This window comes from Botryllus schlosseri, chromosome 2 (genome assembly GCF_051294905.1).
Source record: "Botryllus schlosseri isolate E-star chromosome 2, Bs_hap1, whole genome shotgun sequence".
NCBI lineage: Eukaryota > Metazoa > Chordata > Ascidiacea > Stolidobranchia > Styelidae > Botryllus > Botryllus schlosseri.
The window spans coordinates 21,651,470-21,670,544 of NC_137237.1; the positions used below are offsets into that span (position 1 = coordinate 21,651,470).

General features: G+C 41.2%; 3 protein-coding genes across 3 annotated transcripts; 1 reads left to right on the forward strand and 2 right to left on the reverse strand.

Annotated features, from left to right (window-relative positions):
* Positions 1 to 10,216: 10,216 nt before the first annotated feature.
* Positions 10,217 to 11,078, forward strand: LOC145434115 (body wall muscle protein HR-29-like). Its single transcript, XM_080311413.1, has one exon. The coding sequence runs from the start codon at positions 10,354 to 10,356 to the stop codon at positions 10,843 to 10,845; it is 492 nt and encodes a 163-aa protein (XP_080167539.1). The 5' UTR covers positions 10,217 to 10,353; the 3' UTR covers positions 10,846 to 11,078.
* A 4,945-nt stretch (positions 11,079 to 16,023) lies between these two features.
* Positions 16,024 to 18,144, reverse strand: LOC145434114 (dihydrolipoyl dehydrogenase, mitochondrial-like). Its single transcript, XM_080311412.1, has one exon. The coding sequence runs from the start codon at positions 18,140 to 18,142 to the stop codon at positions 16,640 to 16,642; it is 1,503 nt and encodes a 500-aa protein (XP_080167538.1). The 5' UTR covers positions 18,143 to 18,144; the 3' UTR covers positions 16,024 to 16,639.
* Positions 18,145 to 18,181: 37 nt separating this feature from the next.
* Positions 18,182 to 19,075, reverse strand: LOC145434116 (alpha-endosulfine-like). The gene has a single exon (XM_080311414.1). The coding sequence runs from the start codon at positions 19,007 to 19,009 to the stop codon at positions 18,683 to 18,685; it is 327 nt and encodes a 108-aa protein (XP_080167540.1). The 5' UTR covers positions 19,010 to 19,075; the 3' UTR covers positions 18,182 to 18,682.

Below are 19,075 nucleotides of genomic sequence, written 5' to 3' on the forward strand. Positions count from 1 at the left end.
TTTTCGTAATTATTAAGCAGACTCACAAACGTAATGCGCAGAAAATAAGATGGGTGCTGCAAGAATTACCGACAATCATCTCGCTTGCAATGAGCAATAGTAACAACATCAATAAACCTGTCCTCATATGACAATACTTGGATCCGTTTTATAAGCACCGTTTCTTTAATAGAGTTCAAGATCAATCACGATCCACTACCTAATAGTAATTATGGTCACAGACATTTCTCAGCCAATGACAGCATACTCGTGATTGATTGAATAAATTAATAACTAAATATAATAGTAAGGCGTATACAATACAACAAACCTTATATATACATATATTACATATAACTCATACCTATATTGAATTCACTGACATTCCTGACCGAAAAGCAACCATGAGATTAAACAGTGGTGCCGTAGATATACCATGACCAACTCCATATAGTTCACAACGGTCTGATAACACAGAATCCGCGCCGATTCAGACACATAGCATATACAACACATTGTTCCGGAAAATTGGTATCGATGGCGAGATATGTTTTCAAAAATATGTGACGATAATTCTTGCCTAGGGCCATATATCTAAATACCCCGGACAAGCATGCAAACAATACTACAACTGTGATCTTCAAATCTAGATTATATATTGATAGCCGACAGCTAATTGTCAGGATATTGCGCTGACCGCTATACCGACATCATTTAAAGGATGAAATACATCGTAACAAGGTATATGCTCCTTATCCCAAACGGCGGGATGATATGGTCATATCAAGCAATTTCCGAAAATTATCAAACGAAGAAGCTCTTGAAACTTTTATCGCGTGTAATTGTTCAGATTCAAAACGATTATTTCTCCCACCACGCTTTGACGTTGCTGCGAGTCATAGTACCTTACCCAGATTAGTGTATCGACACCCATATATTGCTGAATGATTATGAATAACTATTGGAGTTTGCAACAAACACAGTATGTTTGGTTCTTTTATTTTATATTCAGTGCGATATCCCGACCGCTAGATAAAATGACGTTGCTGGTGTATTTCAGCCATACAATGAACCGCAGATGTTTATTTACATCTATAGATGGACATCATCGTTCGGATAACGGAGTCTATTTTGAAGATAACGAGGTAAAGGTCAGATGTTGGATGGTTTCTTCATCAATGTCATCAATAACGAGTACGATTACCATTAACATATAAATCCAGCAGTAGTCGATTACGATGACATGGCAAAGTAATTATTAATTTTGATTGTTCACGATTACATATAGTTTGCTTGCTTGAACTTGAGATCAACACATATTCGAAAAATCCACATGAAGATTGGGTTGGGACGGCAATGCTGCACCATTAGAAAACAATTTTTTGAACGTTGTGACGTAATTTCTTTGTAGCGTCACCGGATATGGGACAATTTTCGTTCCAGCATCGGCGAATGCTGACCTGGTATTCGCGGGTGCTGACTGACGGCAAGTTCACATTTATATTAACGAGTGGCGAATTACCGATTGGTGCACATTTTTCATCATAGAGAAGACGCAAAATGTTTCGAAATGTTGAACGCGAAGGTCTGGGTCGGGATAACGAACACATCTTTTCGCAGGGTAAAAGGGTTGCATTTAAAACAAAAATCTATTTAAAACAAACATGATTAAAACAAGGCCCTGTTTAAAACATGTTTTTTAAGCCATGACGTCACAAATATTCAGTTTGACGTCATAGTGGAATAACATTGACAATTGAAAATATAGGATAAATATAGCTCATTTGACGAAATAGGCTTCCAACCCCTGTCATATATGGACTGAAAATACCTTTAACCAGGACTACATCGTCATGCAGCATTTTTACGGTGGGCGGTCATCATCATCAAGACATTCATTCCGTACCAATGATCTATATCTATCTATTATAGCTGTTGAACCGACCATTTACAGGGTTTAAACCTTCCCATAGCGCATACGTCGGCTATATCGTGTGGTAACCGTTCGTAGGCTCATACAACATGATTTTGGAAGGTATTTACACAATTATGGCACAATTATACAACTTGAAAAAACACAAAATTTTTTAAAAGGTCTTTGTTTAGAACACTGTTTCAAACATGTTTTAAACAAAGTGTTTAAACAATCATTTGTTTTAAATACAACATTAAGTGTAACGCTCCCCTATGCCGACAATCCACATAATACCGATATTCCGAGCCATCTCAACGAGAATGCAAGATTCACTGCTGGAGTATTATATATATCTATATTCTATATATACATTTTACAAGATTTATATACTGGTTACCACCAGTTCAAGTGATTCTATATTCATATTGACATGTTTTATTGGTCTGTTTTGTCCGATTTTCAAACACATTCCCGGATTACAAGATCTCCAGTTCTCACCGGACAGCTACGTCCAAACTACGTGTATAGCATATCATAGCCAAATTCATTATATCATGATTATGCGATTAAATGTGATATTGCCGACATTCGACATGCATCATTCTCGAAAAAGAACTGGTTGTCATTTTCCTTCCATAAGCTGGCTATAACTGTTGAAGGCCGGAGATACAGCAAACGTGTGGCTATTCTCGTCGAGCATCTGCCTATCAGTGATGAGCATCGGACGGACTCGGATATGATTCGGACCGCATTTTGCACAATTTTGAGACAGTCGGATCGGATTCGGATTCTATTGCAGATTTTGTTTCGGATAGTTGTAACTTTGCTTCATATATTTTTGGATAGTTTTGACCAGACATGACTTTTGATTTCAAGTCAAAAGAATAAATCGTCAGCTCGTCAACTAAAACGGACAGTGTAATCCTTGTGACAGGACTGATAGCATTCTAAAGGTAATATGTCAAAGGTCCAAGCAAATATAGATCAGCCAGCTCTACTAAAACTAGAAAGTCCTTATATACAACAATTGATTTACTCATGCAAAACAATCGATTACGATTACATGAACATGCTGTAATCGTCGCAATCATTTGTAATTTCAAATTACGATTATCCAACCCTATGGTAAAGTTAACAGCGATTTCTGGCCAATTAACTTGTTTCATCAGGCGTTTTGATCCAAGTCAATTTTAAATGAGAGTGGATGTCCACGATGTCAGCGCCTATTGCAAGGCGAACCTTTCTGCACATGCACAGAGTACAATTTACACACAAACGTAGGGTACATTGTACAACCCTTTTGCTAGTAGGAATGGATTTCGTACAAAATGGGTGTCAGAGTGAATCTATACTTGGAGGCTTAAGAAATTCGATCAAATATACTCTAACTTCTAAAGCAGTGGTTTTCAACCTATGGGTCGTTTGCTGTATTGCTGGGGTCGCGAAGGAGCTATAGCATATATTATCAGTAATTAGCTTCTCAAATATACCACGAGTAGGTTGGGTTTGGGCGAAGGTGCTAAGCTTTATCGTTAGTTCGTCGTTAGCATCTTCAATTTAGAGATGGGTCACGGAATATTTTCAAGGATGGGAAATTGGGCCGCGACCATAAAAAGGTAGGAACCACTGTACTAAAGAGTGCGGAGAATCAAATGTGGTATAGGCCTACTGAATTTAATGTAATCCGCTTCTTCACAGTAATGTTGGCCATGGGACTTTTGATTTATGGTTGGGGATGCAGGCCCGAAGCCACCTCGAAAACGATGACTAGAGTGACCTGGAACATAGTTGCTGTAAGCCGTGCAAGCGGCGAGGAGCTGTGGTCGGGATTGGTCGTTCAGAAAAAAGACGCCATTTATTACACATGTGCTGCCGGTATATAATTATGTATACGAGCCAGCTTGTATATTAAGAGCAACGTCAGAGCATGTAGTGTAGGCGCTAGGCTTTCTACATCTTCAACCCAAATCACACAAAAATGATAATTTAATACGAATTATGTCGATAACTACGGGTTGTATTGGTTTATTAAAAAACGAACAGGTTGGTGCTTATCACCTGTTGGTCTTTTGCTTCACGGTCTATGTTAGTGTTTAAAGTAATGATCTACGGTTACTGATGGCGTACAACAAGACATTGCGAGAAATAACATTTCGACACAAATATCATGCATGAGAAAATACAATCATCCCTCAAAACGATGGATATAGCGGAGTGGTAGGTTCTAAAGATGCAACACTATCATCCTGCGAATTCGAGTACAGCTAAGGCTCAAAATATCAAGGCGATCTGATCCGCGTATTCGGTGTCCTGTCAAAGCCTAGACTGATAGCGGGCCGTGCTCAAAACTGGCACACTTGACAATGAAGAATGTTAAGGTGAGATCATATTTGGGCAGCGGGTGAAACGTCGCCTTGGTGAAATTGTATAAACCGCTAGTCAAGTGATTCTTACAGCACTGGAGGGCGTGAAAAATATTAACGGCGGAAAGCTTCCTGAGAGATTCGTTCTTCAACTTGGAATGAGTCATCATTGCGTCGTACCTACGGTAGCATTTAAAACAAAAATCAATTTAAAACAAACATGTTTAAAACAAGGCTCTTGTTTAAAACATGTTTTTTATTGTTTTTGTTTGTTTTTCAGCCATGACGTCACGAATATTTAATTGTGCCGTTACAGTGGATTGACATTGACAATTGAAAATATAGGATAAATATGGCTCTTTCGACGAAGAGGGCTTCCGACCACTGTCATAAACAGACCAAAAATATATTTAAACAGGAATACACCGTTATGCAGCATTTTTACGGTCGGCGGCAATCATCACCAGATCACCAATTCCGTACCAATCATCTATATCTATTAGCTAAAACTGTTGGACCGACGACGATTTCGAGGATTCCAGCCACCCCACATTGTAGACGTCGACTATTATGGGTGCAAATCGTCCGTAGGCTCATACTACGTGGTTTCTCGGACGTATTTACACAATTATGGCATAATTAGACAACGTTTACAAAAAAAAAATTTTTTTTTAAAGGCATTTGTTTAAAACACCGTTTAAAACATCTTTTAAACAAAGTGTTTTAAAACACTATTTGTTTTACATGCAACCCTAGTCGTACCATTCATACATACCATAGCGGTTCTTGAACCGTCATGACCTACAGAACCCTACGCTGATCTGCAAGCCTTCGGGTTACCCTAAACTTTTGCTGGGTCACGAAAACAAAATCTAGTGCATTACACATCTCACTTCACCACTGGTTCTTAACCATTACTGACTCGCGTAACACTTACGCTAATCTATACGACTTCCCGGAACCCCAAATTTTCACCAAGTCATAAAACAAAAATCCACCACACTACAAATCTAACTATACATCTAATACACTATGCTATAGATTGCTGGTACGCAAAATGAACTGTGCATTAACAGAGTGTTAAAAGAACAAAACCATTAAAATATGATTTCCACAAAAAACGAAAACATTATAATGATTTATTCATTGCGACTCTACTGTTCCATTTCAGATATCAGTTCAGAAATGCGAGGATTCACCGTGGGAGGTGTGGTCGCATTGTTCGGTCGAAACGCAAGCGTGATACGAATTGATTGATTACATATGAGCTTATATATGTAGTTGATATAAATGACATTTCAGAAACACTAGGCTTCCATTTCGAATACCGACCCCTGCGTACGACATTGCACACGACGTATACCACCAAAACAGTCACAATTAGGAGTACTGATAAGAGGTAAATGTATGCAACCATTGATGGCCAAGACGGGCGTATCATCACTAGGGCAAGTTGTTGCAACTTTTGCAACTTCTTTTTACAGCTTGCAGAAGATTCCCGAATACTAGGAATTAATGTAGAATGATGTTTTATGCTGTTCCTATTGTAACTTTTTTCTATTTTAATGCAACTTTTTACTGAGGCTTTCTCACAATTCTAGTGCATGCCGGGATCACTAAAGGTTCCATGAGCCAGTCTCAAGGCTTCACTGGAGGTCAAGACACACAGTAACCTCACTCATATGATTTGTGATGATACGCCCGTCTTTGCGATCTGGTTGCAGGCATTTAGGCCGAATCAGTAGTCGAATTGTGACTGATGTCGACGAACTTCATGAGCCATGGCGTAAGCAGGGGAGGTTAGTATTCGAAATCGAAGCTAAGTCTTTCTGTAATGCCAATTCTATCTCCAATATTTATAAGCTCATTAGTAATCAAGCAATTGATATCACGCTAGCGCTTCGTGCGAGCAATACGATGACACTGAATATGCCTATTCATTATGTTTTCGTTTAGTGTGGAAATCATATTTTAGTGATATGTTCTTTTAACAGTCTGTTGATGAAAGGAAGGAAAGGACGTAGTTCATTTTTGTCCTTGCGGCATATACACCGATTCATTATATGCAATATACATACATACACACGATCTGTGCATATGCAATTATGCATACCATGAGTGAATGACATGCATATGCCGCTAATTGACAAGGAAGGGCAGATATAGCCTTGTAAGGCTTTTTAAGTTTTGCACCACTCCTTCATGCTATCCCAGTAATGCATGAGCGCTAATCGCGGAAGTCATGGATACCATTGTTACCAATCAGATCTTTGGTCGGAGGATCGAACCCTCGACCTATACCGATCAAGAAGCCGGACGCTTTACCAATAAATGCTATCTTGTCGTTTATATGACGCGCAGTTCATTTTGTACGCCATCAGTATGTAGCAGGATAAGTATTTATTAGATGTGAACGTGAGGTTCCCGTTTGCGTTCTGTCCGTGAACCTCGGAAATTTAGAGGTTCACGTTCACAAACGAACCTTGGTATGTTCTGCACTGTGAACCTTTTTCATATATTACAATTTTCACTTCATTATATTCATTGCATTTCAACTGCGGGCCACTCAATCACACAACATCAAGAGCGAAATACACTACATGTTGGTAGTCATGCGAATGGTGCTTATGCAACCAATCTATGAAATTGATATCGATGTCTGATGTAAAAAATCTAGCAGGCGCACGGGGTCAATCTTGATTTGATATGTTTATTGTATCGAAAAAAACAAATCCGTGCGATTGGAGTGTTGGCTACTGCTGTATAACTTGTTAAAGGGGGAGTATCGGTAGCAAGTATAGAAACCTGTTTTACACTCTGCACAATGTCAACGTAGCAATACTCAGACGCCGAATACATTGTTCGGTCTGGTCCGGACCGTTAAGGCGTAAGCTCATATTCCCTTGCAAGTCCTCGTCGAAATTGTTGACCAAGCGACGAAGGATATAGATTATATGGGATTATTATATCATTTGATTGATACAGTTGATACATTTGACGACGTTTAAAAAGTCAGTATGTGCTTCAGCATTGTGGCATTATGTGGCCCGAGTCGTCGCTAGGTATCGTGTACACAAATATATATCACTTCATTGAAATGTAGGGTTGGAATTAGCAATATGACGTCACGTGACGTCACGAGGTTCACGTTTGCGTTCACACAGAACCTTTCAATAAGGTTCGCGTTCACACGAACCTGAGCCTTTCAGAGGTTCACACCATCCCTACTTATTAGTGTATTAGATTTTTGTTTTCTCTGACTCAGCGAAAATTGGGGGTTCCGTGAAGATTAGCATAGGTAAGTGTTCCGCGGGTTAGTAAAGGTAAGACACACTGATATACAGTAAAAAGAACCGGCCCAAGAACTGAGTCTTGGGTGTATTATATCTATCAAACATCCATCTCAGCCTACTTATACGAATAAAAATAGGGCTCGACGTAAGATTGGGCAAATAAACCAGATGAACTTCCGCGATCTTCCAGTTCCTAACGAGACAGCCAATGGCAATGAAAAGTATTTTCATGGTATATTTTCCGTCTCTCGCAAGATGGCGCTGCTGAGGAGTCTCGGAATTCTGGACGTGCTGCTGGTCACGTCGCCGTTAGACGTCGCATCGCTCTCGGCGAGGAGAGAATATTCGATACACAGAACGCAGAAGAGATGTAATAGTCTTTAAATAAAACATCGACCTCAGCGTTGTTGTTGTTGTTCGTAGTATTCATGGTGCTTGTCGACTACTATCGTCATTCACACCAGGCCAATTTTCATCATTTTTATTCCATAGCTGCCGACTTGCAGCACGGCCCACTTCTAGGCCTCAGCGTACGAATATACTAATAGTAATGATGCTTCAATCAATCAGTTTTATTAATATTTTCATCATTTCAAAACATCAATGTTAATCATAACCAGTGTTTCTATCAGTTCTATTATTAGGCGCAAGCACTGGCCAATTCAATCTCATATTATTCCAGGCTGCGATCCTATATTGATTTTCCAAGACCAATCAAAAATGATGAATACAATAGAACACAAAATAAACATTTTTGTACATTAATTATAATTAGTCAATGCATATTCAGTCTATATGTGATGGTTGAGTTGTTTTTGCTCTGGTGGCGGAAAGAGCCTGCCGCATGTCATATTGCATATCCAAGACAGTGCACTGCTTTGCCAGTGACGAGTGGCCACTGCATCACAGCATCCGTAACATATGGTCCAGAGACACGCACGTAAGTGCAAATGACATTTGTGTGTAGTCGTGATCACCAACAGCATGGCCAGCAGGAATGCCACTGGGATATTTCGGAAAAAAAACAGATGTGGACGTTAAATAAACCCAGAAAAACCCGGTTCATATATTTCACTCAAATTGCTATGCGAGAGCTGAGAAAATGGAAACGGACAGTCATTATAATTACAGTAATACTGACATAGAACCAAATTTTAGCCCTTGATATTAAAACTATGACAATTCATACTATACATTTGCAATGCAACCCACACAAATATATTTTGTTTTCTTTTTGACGCATTGCTACGAAAAAAATTGGTGCGCGTCGGTCCGAAAGCTCGTATAGTAAATAAAATTATTACTCTGCAAGTGGACGTTAAACAAGGTGTGAACGCAACCAAGATCTTTTTATTTATTTAGTGATATACAATAAATTTGTTGGAGTGATACTAGCAGTCAATCTTGAATCGATTTATATTGCAAGAAAACGTTTCTAGTGAGTCTTCCAATGACTGAACACGACATTCTGCGATCTGGAAGTTAGTATTCAACAAAGCTCCGGCCATCACATCATGTCAAGGCCGTTCATTTTAGTAGTGCAACAGTCTCTTCACCAGACTCTGCCGTAACAATACAATGAAATCCACCGACAATGCAGCAATCAAGCAGTAATTTTCGACATTATGATCTTACTAATCTAATATAATTGATTTTCGATTATAAAATTAACCTGACGAATATGATATTGAAAAAACTCAGATTTCAAGGACAAAAACCCGGAAACCCAGGTGATGCTCGAAAAACCCAGATCTGGTTGGAAAAACACAGGAGTGGCATGTCTGATTGCCAGTTGCCAGCCACTCAGTGAAATGCAATATGTATCGTCGAAATTATCATCTTTGTGACATAGAATTGACGTATTATGTTCTTTGGAGTCGCATAAAAGGTACATATTTGAACCCCCACGTCATGAATACTCTTCTGACGTCAAAATGAGTGATACTCGATCATACTCGACTCATCGATTCAGAATGGAATCTGTTACTCGATTTTGCCCACCACTACCGACTATCGAAGAACTGTCATTTCATAGTATAATTAACTTTGCTCGGTAGATGGCGCTGCTGTATCGATTTTCGAGTTCGCCAGAAATTTCGAGAAGTCTCGAACTTTGGACGTGCTACTGGTCACGTACTCACCTCTAGGGCTGGGCAAAATGATTCGAGTACTCGAATCTGAATCGAGCAGTAATTCTAATGATTCGAGTCGAGTAGTAAAAGACGATTTTTTCGAGTACTGACATTATACGGTCCTCGCAACTGAAAGTTCATTTACTGACGAGAATTATAGTTTTGATACTATTTTCCACTGAGGAAGCCGTGAAACCTTGATTGGCCGTGTTTCAGCATACCAGACACAGTTTAAAGCTACGAACGTTACTGGAAATAACACATTTCCGAAGACATTAGCATCCAACAAAATTGTCAAGAAGTGCAATGAAATCGGTATGGTCGAAAAAATACCAAAGCATCTTTAATGTGATGGATATCAGGCATTACGTTCTTTGTGGTGACATAAAAGGTTCATATTTGGACTTGGACATAGTACATCCTGTTGTGACGTCATAATGAGTGATACTCGATTACTCGACTCGACTCGAATCATATTACGTGATTCAGAATCGAATCACTCAGGTACTCGATTTTGCCCAGCCCTACTCACCTCGCTCTCGGCGAGGAGAGATTATTCGAGAGCTATGTCAATTCCTGTATATATATTGACCGCGAACAATGCGGCTGGCAATCTTCATTTTTAAGGTGACTTGAGGTACTCAAGCGAATTGTTCAGAGCGGCAGTGAAAATGTATTCTCTATCGTTGGGAAGACCACTCTTGAGCTTCACGGATCATCCGGGCAGTCGCCATGGAATGCAGTTCCCACGCGAATCGGTCGATTTCGAAGAGCCTTTGTGGATGCATCGTCTGGGAGACATAGCTGATAGGATGTTCGGCGACCAAGTTATCGACAAAGACTCTCAAACAAACTCCGGAAAATTCGACCTGAAGCTGATGATGAGACACTTTCGGCCGGAGGACATCACAGTCAAGGTCGACGGCGATAATGTGATCGTGGAAGCCAAACGCGAGCAGAAGAAGGAAGAAGACGGCTCGTACTCGTACAGTTGTCGCGAGGTGAAGCGATCTTATCCGATACCAAAGGGCGTGGACAAGAAAAATCTGACGTCTGCGTTCTCAAGAAACGGCATCCTTGAGATAGAAGCCCCCATGTTGCAGATCGAAGATGAGGTGCCCGAGAAAACTTCGATTGCAGTGACACACGTTGAAGAAAGCTGAGTTGTCAACGCCTTGTCTTGTTCAGTGATTTGTGGTAGCGTGGACTGTTAGGCCTATATTTTGTCAAGCTGATATCGTGTTCACAATCCAGTGCATATAATGTCACCTTGTCGTGGTTTACTCTGGTAATTCAACCCAACCCTAGGGTTTTGCCGATGCGTTCGTTTTTGCTCGCAAGATTGACGATCTTCTTCACCGATGCTATTTGTAATATAATGGAATTTCGCCAGCAAGTTGCGGTGTTGCCTACAACGAAGTTGCTTGTGCCTTTTTGATGAACCGTGCCAGGATTCGTGTAGTGTTTGATGCTTAGGCTACTATAGTCAGTCTGGAGTATAGAATCCATTTCCGATGCTTATAACAGCCAGGATTTCGCACATCCGTGAAAGTGGCGTTTAGATATGTTAGTGCGCTCACGTAGACAACAAATCCTAGTAGGTAAAAGGTGTGCAGGACTCGCGGAGCGAGTCTGGGGTTTGCCGTCTTCATGTCCTCACCAGCGCTTGTAAGCAGTTCAGTTACGGACCATATGTGGCGATCATATAACGTTTGAAATTGTTGCCGCATGAGCATTGAGCAATGTGCTCGCCACTGCCACAATGTTATTAGAGAGGGGCATGGACCGGAGCCGGATTGGATATTCGCCTGGATTTACTCTTTTGACTGGAGCCGGATCAGTAGGCTATACTTTTCCAAATACGGCCGAAGTCGGATCAGTACTTTCTACTAAGAATAGGGCAGCCTTACCCTATTCCACCCTCGAGTCGATAGTTAAAGTGAAACATTCACATGGAATTAAAACACATGCTATAACGCGACAGCTTTGAAGATGCCATGATGATGCATTTGTCCTCTCGAATGATGTCTATAACCTTATTTTGACAAAATATGCGTAGCACTAAAATGATTTTATTCAAATATTTAAAAATGTGATTTCTTTCGGGCCAAGCGTGAATAGTACAATAGTAAATTACATGTTCACGATGATTGTGGACTGGAATGCCAGTCTACAAAGTAGCCTACTGTCAAATAAGGCCTACTTGGAATTACTTCTTGATTATTTATACTGCGGCCCGCGGCGTCATTAAAAACTAGGAAATTGGGGCGCGAGCACATCTGCGTTTGAATGCCTCGGTTTAGAGTCGGTTTGTCTAGGAGAGAGAGAGAGAGAGAGAGAGAGAGTCTTTCATTTTCACCCAACCAAAATACACAAAAAAAAACAGACAACAATGACGGTGATACAGAAAATATGCATGCACATTGCACATGCACACAGTATTCGGTATCAGACAGGAATGATCGATACGATCCGTGACGGTCAACTATATAGTCTGACCACAGCCGCATGAAACAGGTACGCTTTGACTCTATATTAGGCTTACCATATTTTGGAAATCTAAAAAGAGGACACTTTTTCAGAAATTTGCAACTTGCAAAACCGGAGTAGAATTCTCAAAAACTGGTAAATTTTTCACACTTTGTGACCGGTTGACTAAAAAAAAAGGTCATCTTCTCCGCTCAGAGCTCAAAATACCGTTTTCCTCTCCACATTGCCAGGTGGATGACTAGAAAAAAAAAAAGTCATATTTTCGCTCAGAGCTGGAATCACCGTTTTTCACTCCGAAGTACCCGCCGGAGCTTCCCTTCTGTGCTAATTTGCGCCATATCACTCGCAATTTGCTCTAAATCTGCCAAAATTTTCAAAAAAGCGGACAAAATCTCAAAAAAGAGGACAAAAGGGCGTCCTCCGAGGACACTTTCAAAAAAGTCAAAAAAGAGGACAAATCCTCTTAAAAGAGGACGTATGGTAAGCCTACTCTATATAGTCAGGCCGTAAAAAATGTTAGTTAAAAAAGGAAAATCCAAAAGAAAATAAACGATGGTAGCAAATGATCAATGAAGCAATGCCTGGGCAAGGTAGGACAACAAAGCTGTAAAAACAGGATCGGAGTAGGAACAGAGAATTTGCCGATCCGCTCCGTACTAATTGTTAGTAGGGTCACCATATTTAATGACCCGCTCGAACATCTGCATTACCTATTTCGCGTCATTTACGCCGATTTGCAGTTGACCATGTCAATTACCCTACCTGTCAAAGCAGTAAAGGAGAACGACATTTCGCCCACGGACAGTAGCAAGATCAGGTTGCGTTAGATTCAAACCGATATTCACGAACGAGTGCATGTGGTGCAGAGTTCAAAGAATTTGTGCGCAAAATTAAGGAACCTCAGGTATCACCTTAACTTAAGTAGCCTATCTATTGAAATACGCAACACTTCAATAAATTCATCACGTTCTAATGTGCATCGGCTGTGGTTGCCATATTTAGTTCTAAATCTGCGCCTGGGACTTATGCTTGGAGGGTCGGTATTATCACAAATCATATAGTAGGCCTACTCCACACCTTAAACACATGATTGGTAAATTGAGTAATCCCACCATTGCATTGAGAGTTGAGATTGTCAGATTGGCTTCGTCTATGACAGGGGCGGGCGACTTCCCTAGCCGGCGGGCCGGATATCGAAAAGTGAACTATTGGCGAGCCGGATTCCTAACTCGATGGAGTAGCCTAATCGTGTATTTATCAACCTGTACAAGGAATAGGCTACATCGTATATAACGTGTATTTCAAGTTGAAAGCATAGAGGTCAAAGACAGTATTTAAATATTTTATTAACGTGATATACTTCAAAAGCTGTTGAAGTCAATGAGATAGGTGGTCGATCAAAGTTGTCGACGAGATCTTTGAACCCGGGACGTAAAAACCCTTGGCTATAACTGCACGTGAGCATTAGTCAGATTGGAACCCAGATTTGTCTGTTCATTTTCATGGTCGAAAATGCATGTAGACCCGAACAGAACAAGTAGTTTCGTGGCCATGCTATCACGTAAGAGAGGAAACTCTCTGCCGGCCGCTTAAAATCTCTTCGCGGGCCGATGATGCCGGTATCATGTCTCTTCATCGCCCGTCCATTTTGATATATTGCGCTTTACGATAATTTGCCGGGATGTTGACAAGAGTTTGAGCCTGCGCTGTGTAAGATTAGGAGCAGGGGTGACCAACCTGTAGGGTTGCATTTAAAACAAAAATCAATTTAAAACAAACATGTTTTGACCAACCATTTGTTTTAAATGCAACCCTAAATGTAAGAATTGTGCGGCCATCTGAACGTAATTGAATTAGCGTGTGTTGGCGGCCGTCTATGCGATTTGAATTTACGAATTGGCTCCCAATTCTTGAAGGATTTTATTCAACTTTTAATTCAAAATTTTCATGGCCCTTCGCGCGATTCAGGGGACTTGCTATTTCATGCTAATATGGTAGTGTCAATGCAATCTCAAACTCACAGCACAAATGCGAACCGAAGAGGAAATGATGATACCGATACAGAAATACCAATCTGGAATCGTGCGCGTCCCACGCGAAAGAAGTTTTTTTTTTCTGCTACGTTTAGACGATTCCAATGTATTTTGACTATACCGACAATCCTGATGGGACGTCGAGAAAAAACAACATGCAACAAAGTTAGTAATAACTATGGGTCCACACGAAGATGCATTATCAATTTGGCATCTTGGTGGTCCATTACGACCGTCTGCTGGGATGCGGCCTCCCCCCTTATATGTTATCGAAATGGAGCGGTGAATGACAAAAAAGGTAGAACACCCCTGGCTCAGAGCTAGACATGCAGACAAGACTGCACACTGCACAGCGTAAGAACGCGTCGTCCCAGGAAAGCAGACTACATAGCGGGGGGAGCTGCGACAACTGGAACCCATTATAATCATATCGAACGGTGTGATAACGATTATCGCCACTCACCATTCATCACTTTCACTACAGCTGAGCAGAATCGAGTACCAAAATGAGAGACGGATGATGTGGAAAGTTCAAAGATGTACGTTTTATCTGACCACAAAAATGCCAGTTTTATACACATTGTAAAATTAATTTGGCATTTTTTCGACAAATCAATTTCACTGCACTTGGTTTCACGGGTGTCGGGTAGGGGTGTTCAAAAATGACTTTCTCTCAAATTCTACTGGCTGCTTGATAAAATTGTTACGCTACCTAATTATAGAAACGATGCTCACCTAATTTGGCTCAATTTCAACCACTGGAAGCGGAGTTATTGCCGTCGAAAAATTTTGGATTTGAATAAAATTGAATTTACGGTGACTCATTCTTTAAATATTTATTATACTTGTGCCCGCCGTAAATACTATTTTATTCAAATCCAAATTTTTCGACATCAACAACTCCTCTTCCGCTGGTTGGAATTGAGCCAAATTTGGTGAACATCGTTTCTATAGACAACCGAACAATTTCATGGGGCAAACGGAAAATTTTGAAATTTTTTTATAATAAATAAATAACTGTCTTCTCCCATAGCAATGTGACTACTGGTTGGAATTGAACCAAATTTGGTGTACAGGCTTCAATTAGGTAACCTAACAATTTTATCAAGTAACCAGTAGAAATTGAGAGAAAAAGTCATTTTTGAACACCCCTACTGTCGGGTGATCACGACTACAGATAAATATCATTTCCACTAAAGTACGGAGCTTTCTGCTGCATCTTATGGATGCTATGATCAGAGGGTTCAATCCAATGTACTGGTAGTCAAGAAAAGTATTCAAGTAGTAATGACGAAAAATTCGATCTGAGTACGAGTTGGGATAGACCCTCCAAAAGCAGCACAAAACTGCTCTTAGTGGAAGTAGAATTTGCTCACTTTAAAACTATCAAGTAAATGAGTAGATGTGAAAATCAGTTATAAATATGCTGCGGTGGGCTGTCAAAGACTGAAAACTGACAAATGCGGACGGTGCAGAGCTGGATTTGCGTAGCTACATGCCAGTAGCTATATATTTTCGATAGTATAAGGATTTGACCACATCATGCGATACAAATAATGGCTTCGCTATAGAACAGTGGTTCTTAACAGCATTTTCATTTCAGCAATCGAGGTTTCAAATCTTTCACAGCCGAAAACAGTGTCAAAACTCAATTCGCGCTGATAATATAATTTTCAATGGAAAGGGTTGCGTCATTTTAGTACTTCAAAAAATCGTCTGGTGCTACTCAACTCAAACCATTACAATTAATACTGCTAATCACAATGGGTATCTCACACTTCGCTAACCGTCATTGTCACCCTTACAGCCAATACAAAATACATATATCAAGTATTTAATGTGCAGAATATCACTAGTCGACTTCCAAATTGCAACGACCGCCAACCCAACCGATCTGGGATACACCGATTCGGCGACGTACCGTAAACATTCGAAAATCAACAAGATAAAACCGGAACAGAGAGCCGTACGCAACATAGCCTAATCTAGGGGTTCTTAAACTGAGGTCCGCGGAATAGTTTCAGGGGTCCTTCAAAGGGTAATGTCGAAACTACAACTATTAGATTTGTCCTTTCACTTAGGTCTACTCTTATTTCCAGTGATCACAAGTCACAATAGCCAATCGTATAATACGAGCACCACTAATTGCGCCCTTTGAGCTCTTTCAGTATTAATAAAGCTTTTTGGGCACTAAATAGACTAGATATCAATGAGGTCGTGATTGTCCTTTTTTCAGATTCCACGTTCTGAAATTTCAGAATTTTGGAACGCCATAAAGATTTTCATATACGTCGACCGCAGAACCCTGCTTTGTCAGTTAAATATATTGTCTTGGGCTAGGTCACGACACGGTTTTCACACAACCGCCCAAAATACCGCGCTCACAAAAGTTTTAAGAACCCCCGACCTAACCATAAATAATCTATCGGTAAAATCAAATCGAATTAATGCTCTTCCCGCAATATGCAGCCAAGTTCGCCTCTCGGAACGCTTCCGACAGCGTCGGGTGAGCGTGACACACCCTCGCCACGTCTTCCGCCGAAGCCCCATACTCCATTGCCAGCACGGCTTCGTTAATCATTTCGCCTGCGGCCGAACATATGATATGTGCGCCCAGAATTCTATCGGTATCTTTGTGACTCAAGATCTTGACGAAACCGTCAGTGTCCGCGTTGGTCTTGGCTCGACTGTTGGACGAAAACGGGAATTTTCCGATTTTGTACGGCATCCCGGCCTCCTTCAGCTGTTCTTCCGTCTGACCCACCCAGGCCACTTCGGGGTGAGTGTAAATCACCGACGGCACGCAGTTGTAGTCTATATGAACCGGAGCACCAGTCATACCCTCTACGCATATCACTCCTTCGTCTTCGGCCTTGTGCGCTAGCATAGGCCCGGGTATGCAGTCTCCGATCGCGTACACGCCGGGACACGAAGTCTCAAACTTTTCGTTGACTTGAATGATGCCTCTATTGTCAGTTGTTACGTTGATATTTTCCAACCCGAGATTTTGCGTGAACGGACGTCGACCAACGCACACCAACAGCACATCGCATGAAAGCGATTCCCGTTTACCATTTGCTGCGTTCTCTACCTCCACAGCAACACCGTCCGATGTCTTTTGAGCAGATATCACTTTTGTTTTTAATTTGAAATCCATTCCCTGTTTTTTCAAGGTACGTTGGAAGGTCTTCGCGACTTCGGCATCGATCCCCATGCCGCCAATATGTCCCAAAAATTCAACGGCCGTGACTTTAGAGCCTAACCGCGACCACACAGATCCCAGTTCTACACCGATCACACCGGCGCCGATTAGAATCATCCGTTCCGGAACTTTCTTCAGGCTCAAAGCGCCGGTTGAAGAAATAATGGTTTCTTCGTCTACTTCTATACCAGGAAACGGTGTGACTTCTGATCCAGTCGCGATTAATATCCTTTTAGTGTCAATAATTTCGTGAGAGCCGTCTGCCTTTTTCACCATTACCTGAGTAGGCGACACGATAGTACCGTGACCGTTCACACTTGTGACTTTATTAGCTTTAAACAGCATGGCGATACCGTCGGTGAGTCCTTTCACGGCTGTAGACTTTTGATTCATCATCTTCTCCAAGTTCAAAGTCAAGCCAGAGACTTCGATGCCGCGAGACGCGAAATCAGAACCCGACGCGCATTTGTACATGTGAGAATTGTTGAGAAGCGCTTTCGAAGGTATGCAGCCCACGTTTAAACACGTCCCGCCCAGAGCGGACTCTTTTTCGACGCAGACTGTTTTCATGCCCAACTGGGCGGCTTTGATTGCGGCGACATAACCGCCGGGGCCAGATCCGATGACGGTTAAATCCGCGGTGTGTGTCGTGGAGTTGAAAGCCAGCGACGTGGCAGATAAAGCCGATCTGACGTTTTTGAACAGTCCGGAGCTTCGTAGGACTAATGTGGACATTTCAAGTTACTTTTTAACCTAAAAAATTACCGAAACCTGTCTGGAATACAGAAAAAATAAATTTTCAACAACCAACTCGTCATACAGCAAAGTTTGAATAACAGATAACAACACGATCAAGACTGCATTGTAGGCTACATTATCTACTTAGGAGATCAGCACAAACCAGATGAAAAATTGCCATGGGAATGAAGCATTTTCGTCAAAAACACACTGAAAAACTCCGCACAAGCAAGCGTGTCATATAAAGATTGCAGATTCAATTCTCGTGCGCTCATAAGAGATCAATCCTATCAATTACAGCGTTTTGAGACCCGGCGGGTCAACTCTCTACCGATATGAAAGCGAACAAAAAACATGGCACGAATAGGTGGGCGTTTTGTGCGGTTTGTCACAGATTATAAATGCAACATAGTAGAAATACAGCCTCTCGAAAAGAAAGTATATCCAAGAATATCTTGACGAAAACGGGACGATCGCTAAATCGTCACGAAAAGTAAAAGAATTCACGGTCAGTCCACGCGTACCACGTTGAATCCTTCAATGTATCGCCAATTTGCTCTGCGAAGGTTTTCGGGCTTGTGGTAGTTCCGCCGGAGTCGGCATATGATCGCCAGTCACTTCCTCAACTTTGACCCCAATAGGAGGAGGTTTACCGCTATTTTTAGCTTTCGCCATATTGTAGTCGCCCGAATCGAAGTATTTCTTGTTTTGACGAGCTAACCGCTGCTGCAGGAAGGATCCGCCTTTAGTCGGGAGACCCTTGTATTTCGATTTCAACATCTCTTCCTGCTGCTTCTCGACGGCAATAGAAGGCACCGGGTTATCGGGCTTTTTGAACTCTCCGTCACCAGCTTGAGACGACATGATGCAGATTAGTTGCTAGCAATGTACTCTCTGTCACTGTCACCATGAAAAATCGTTTGACAGTTT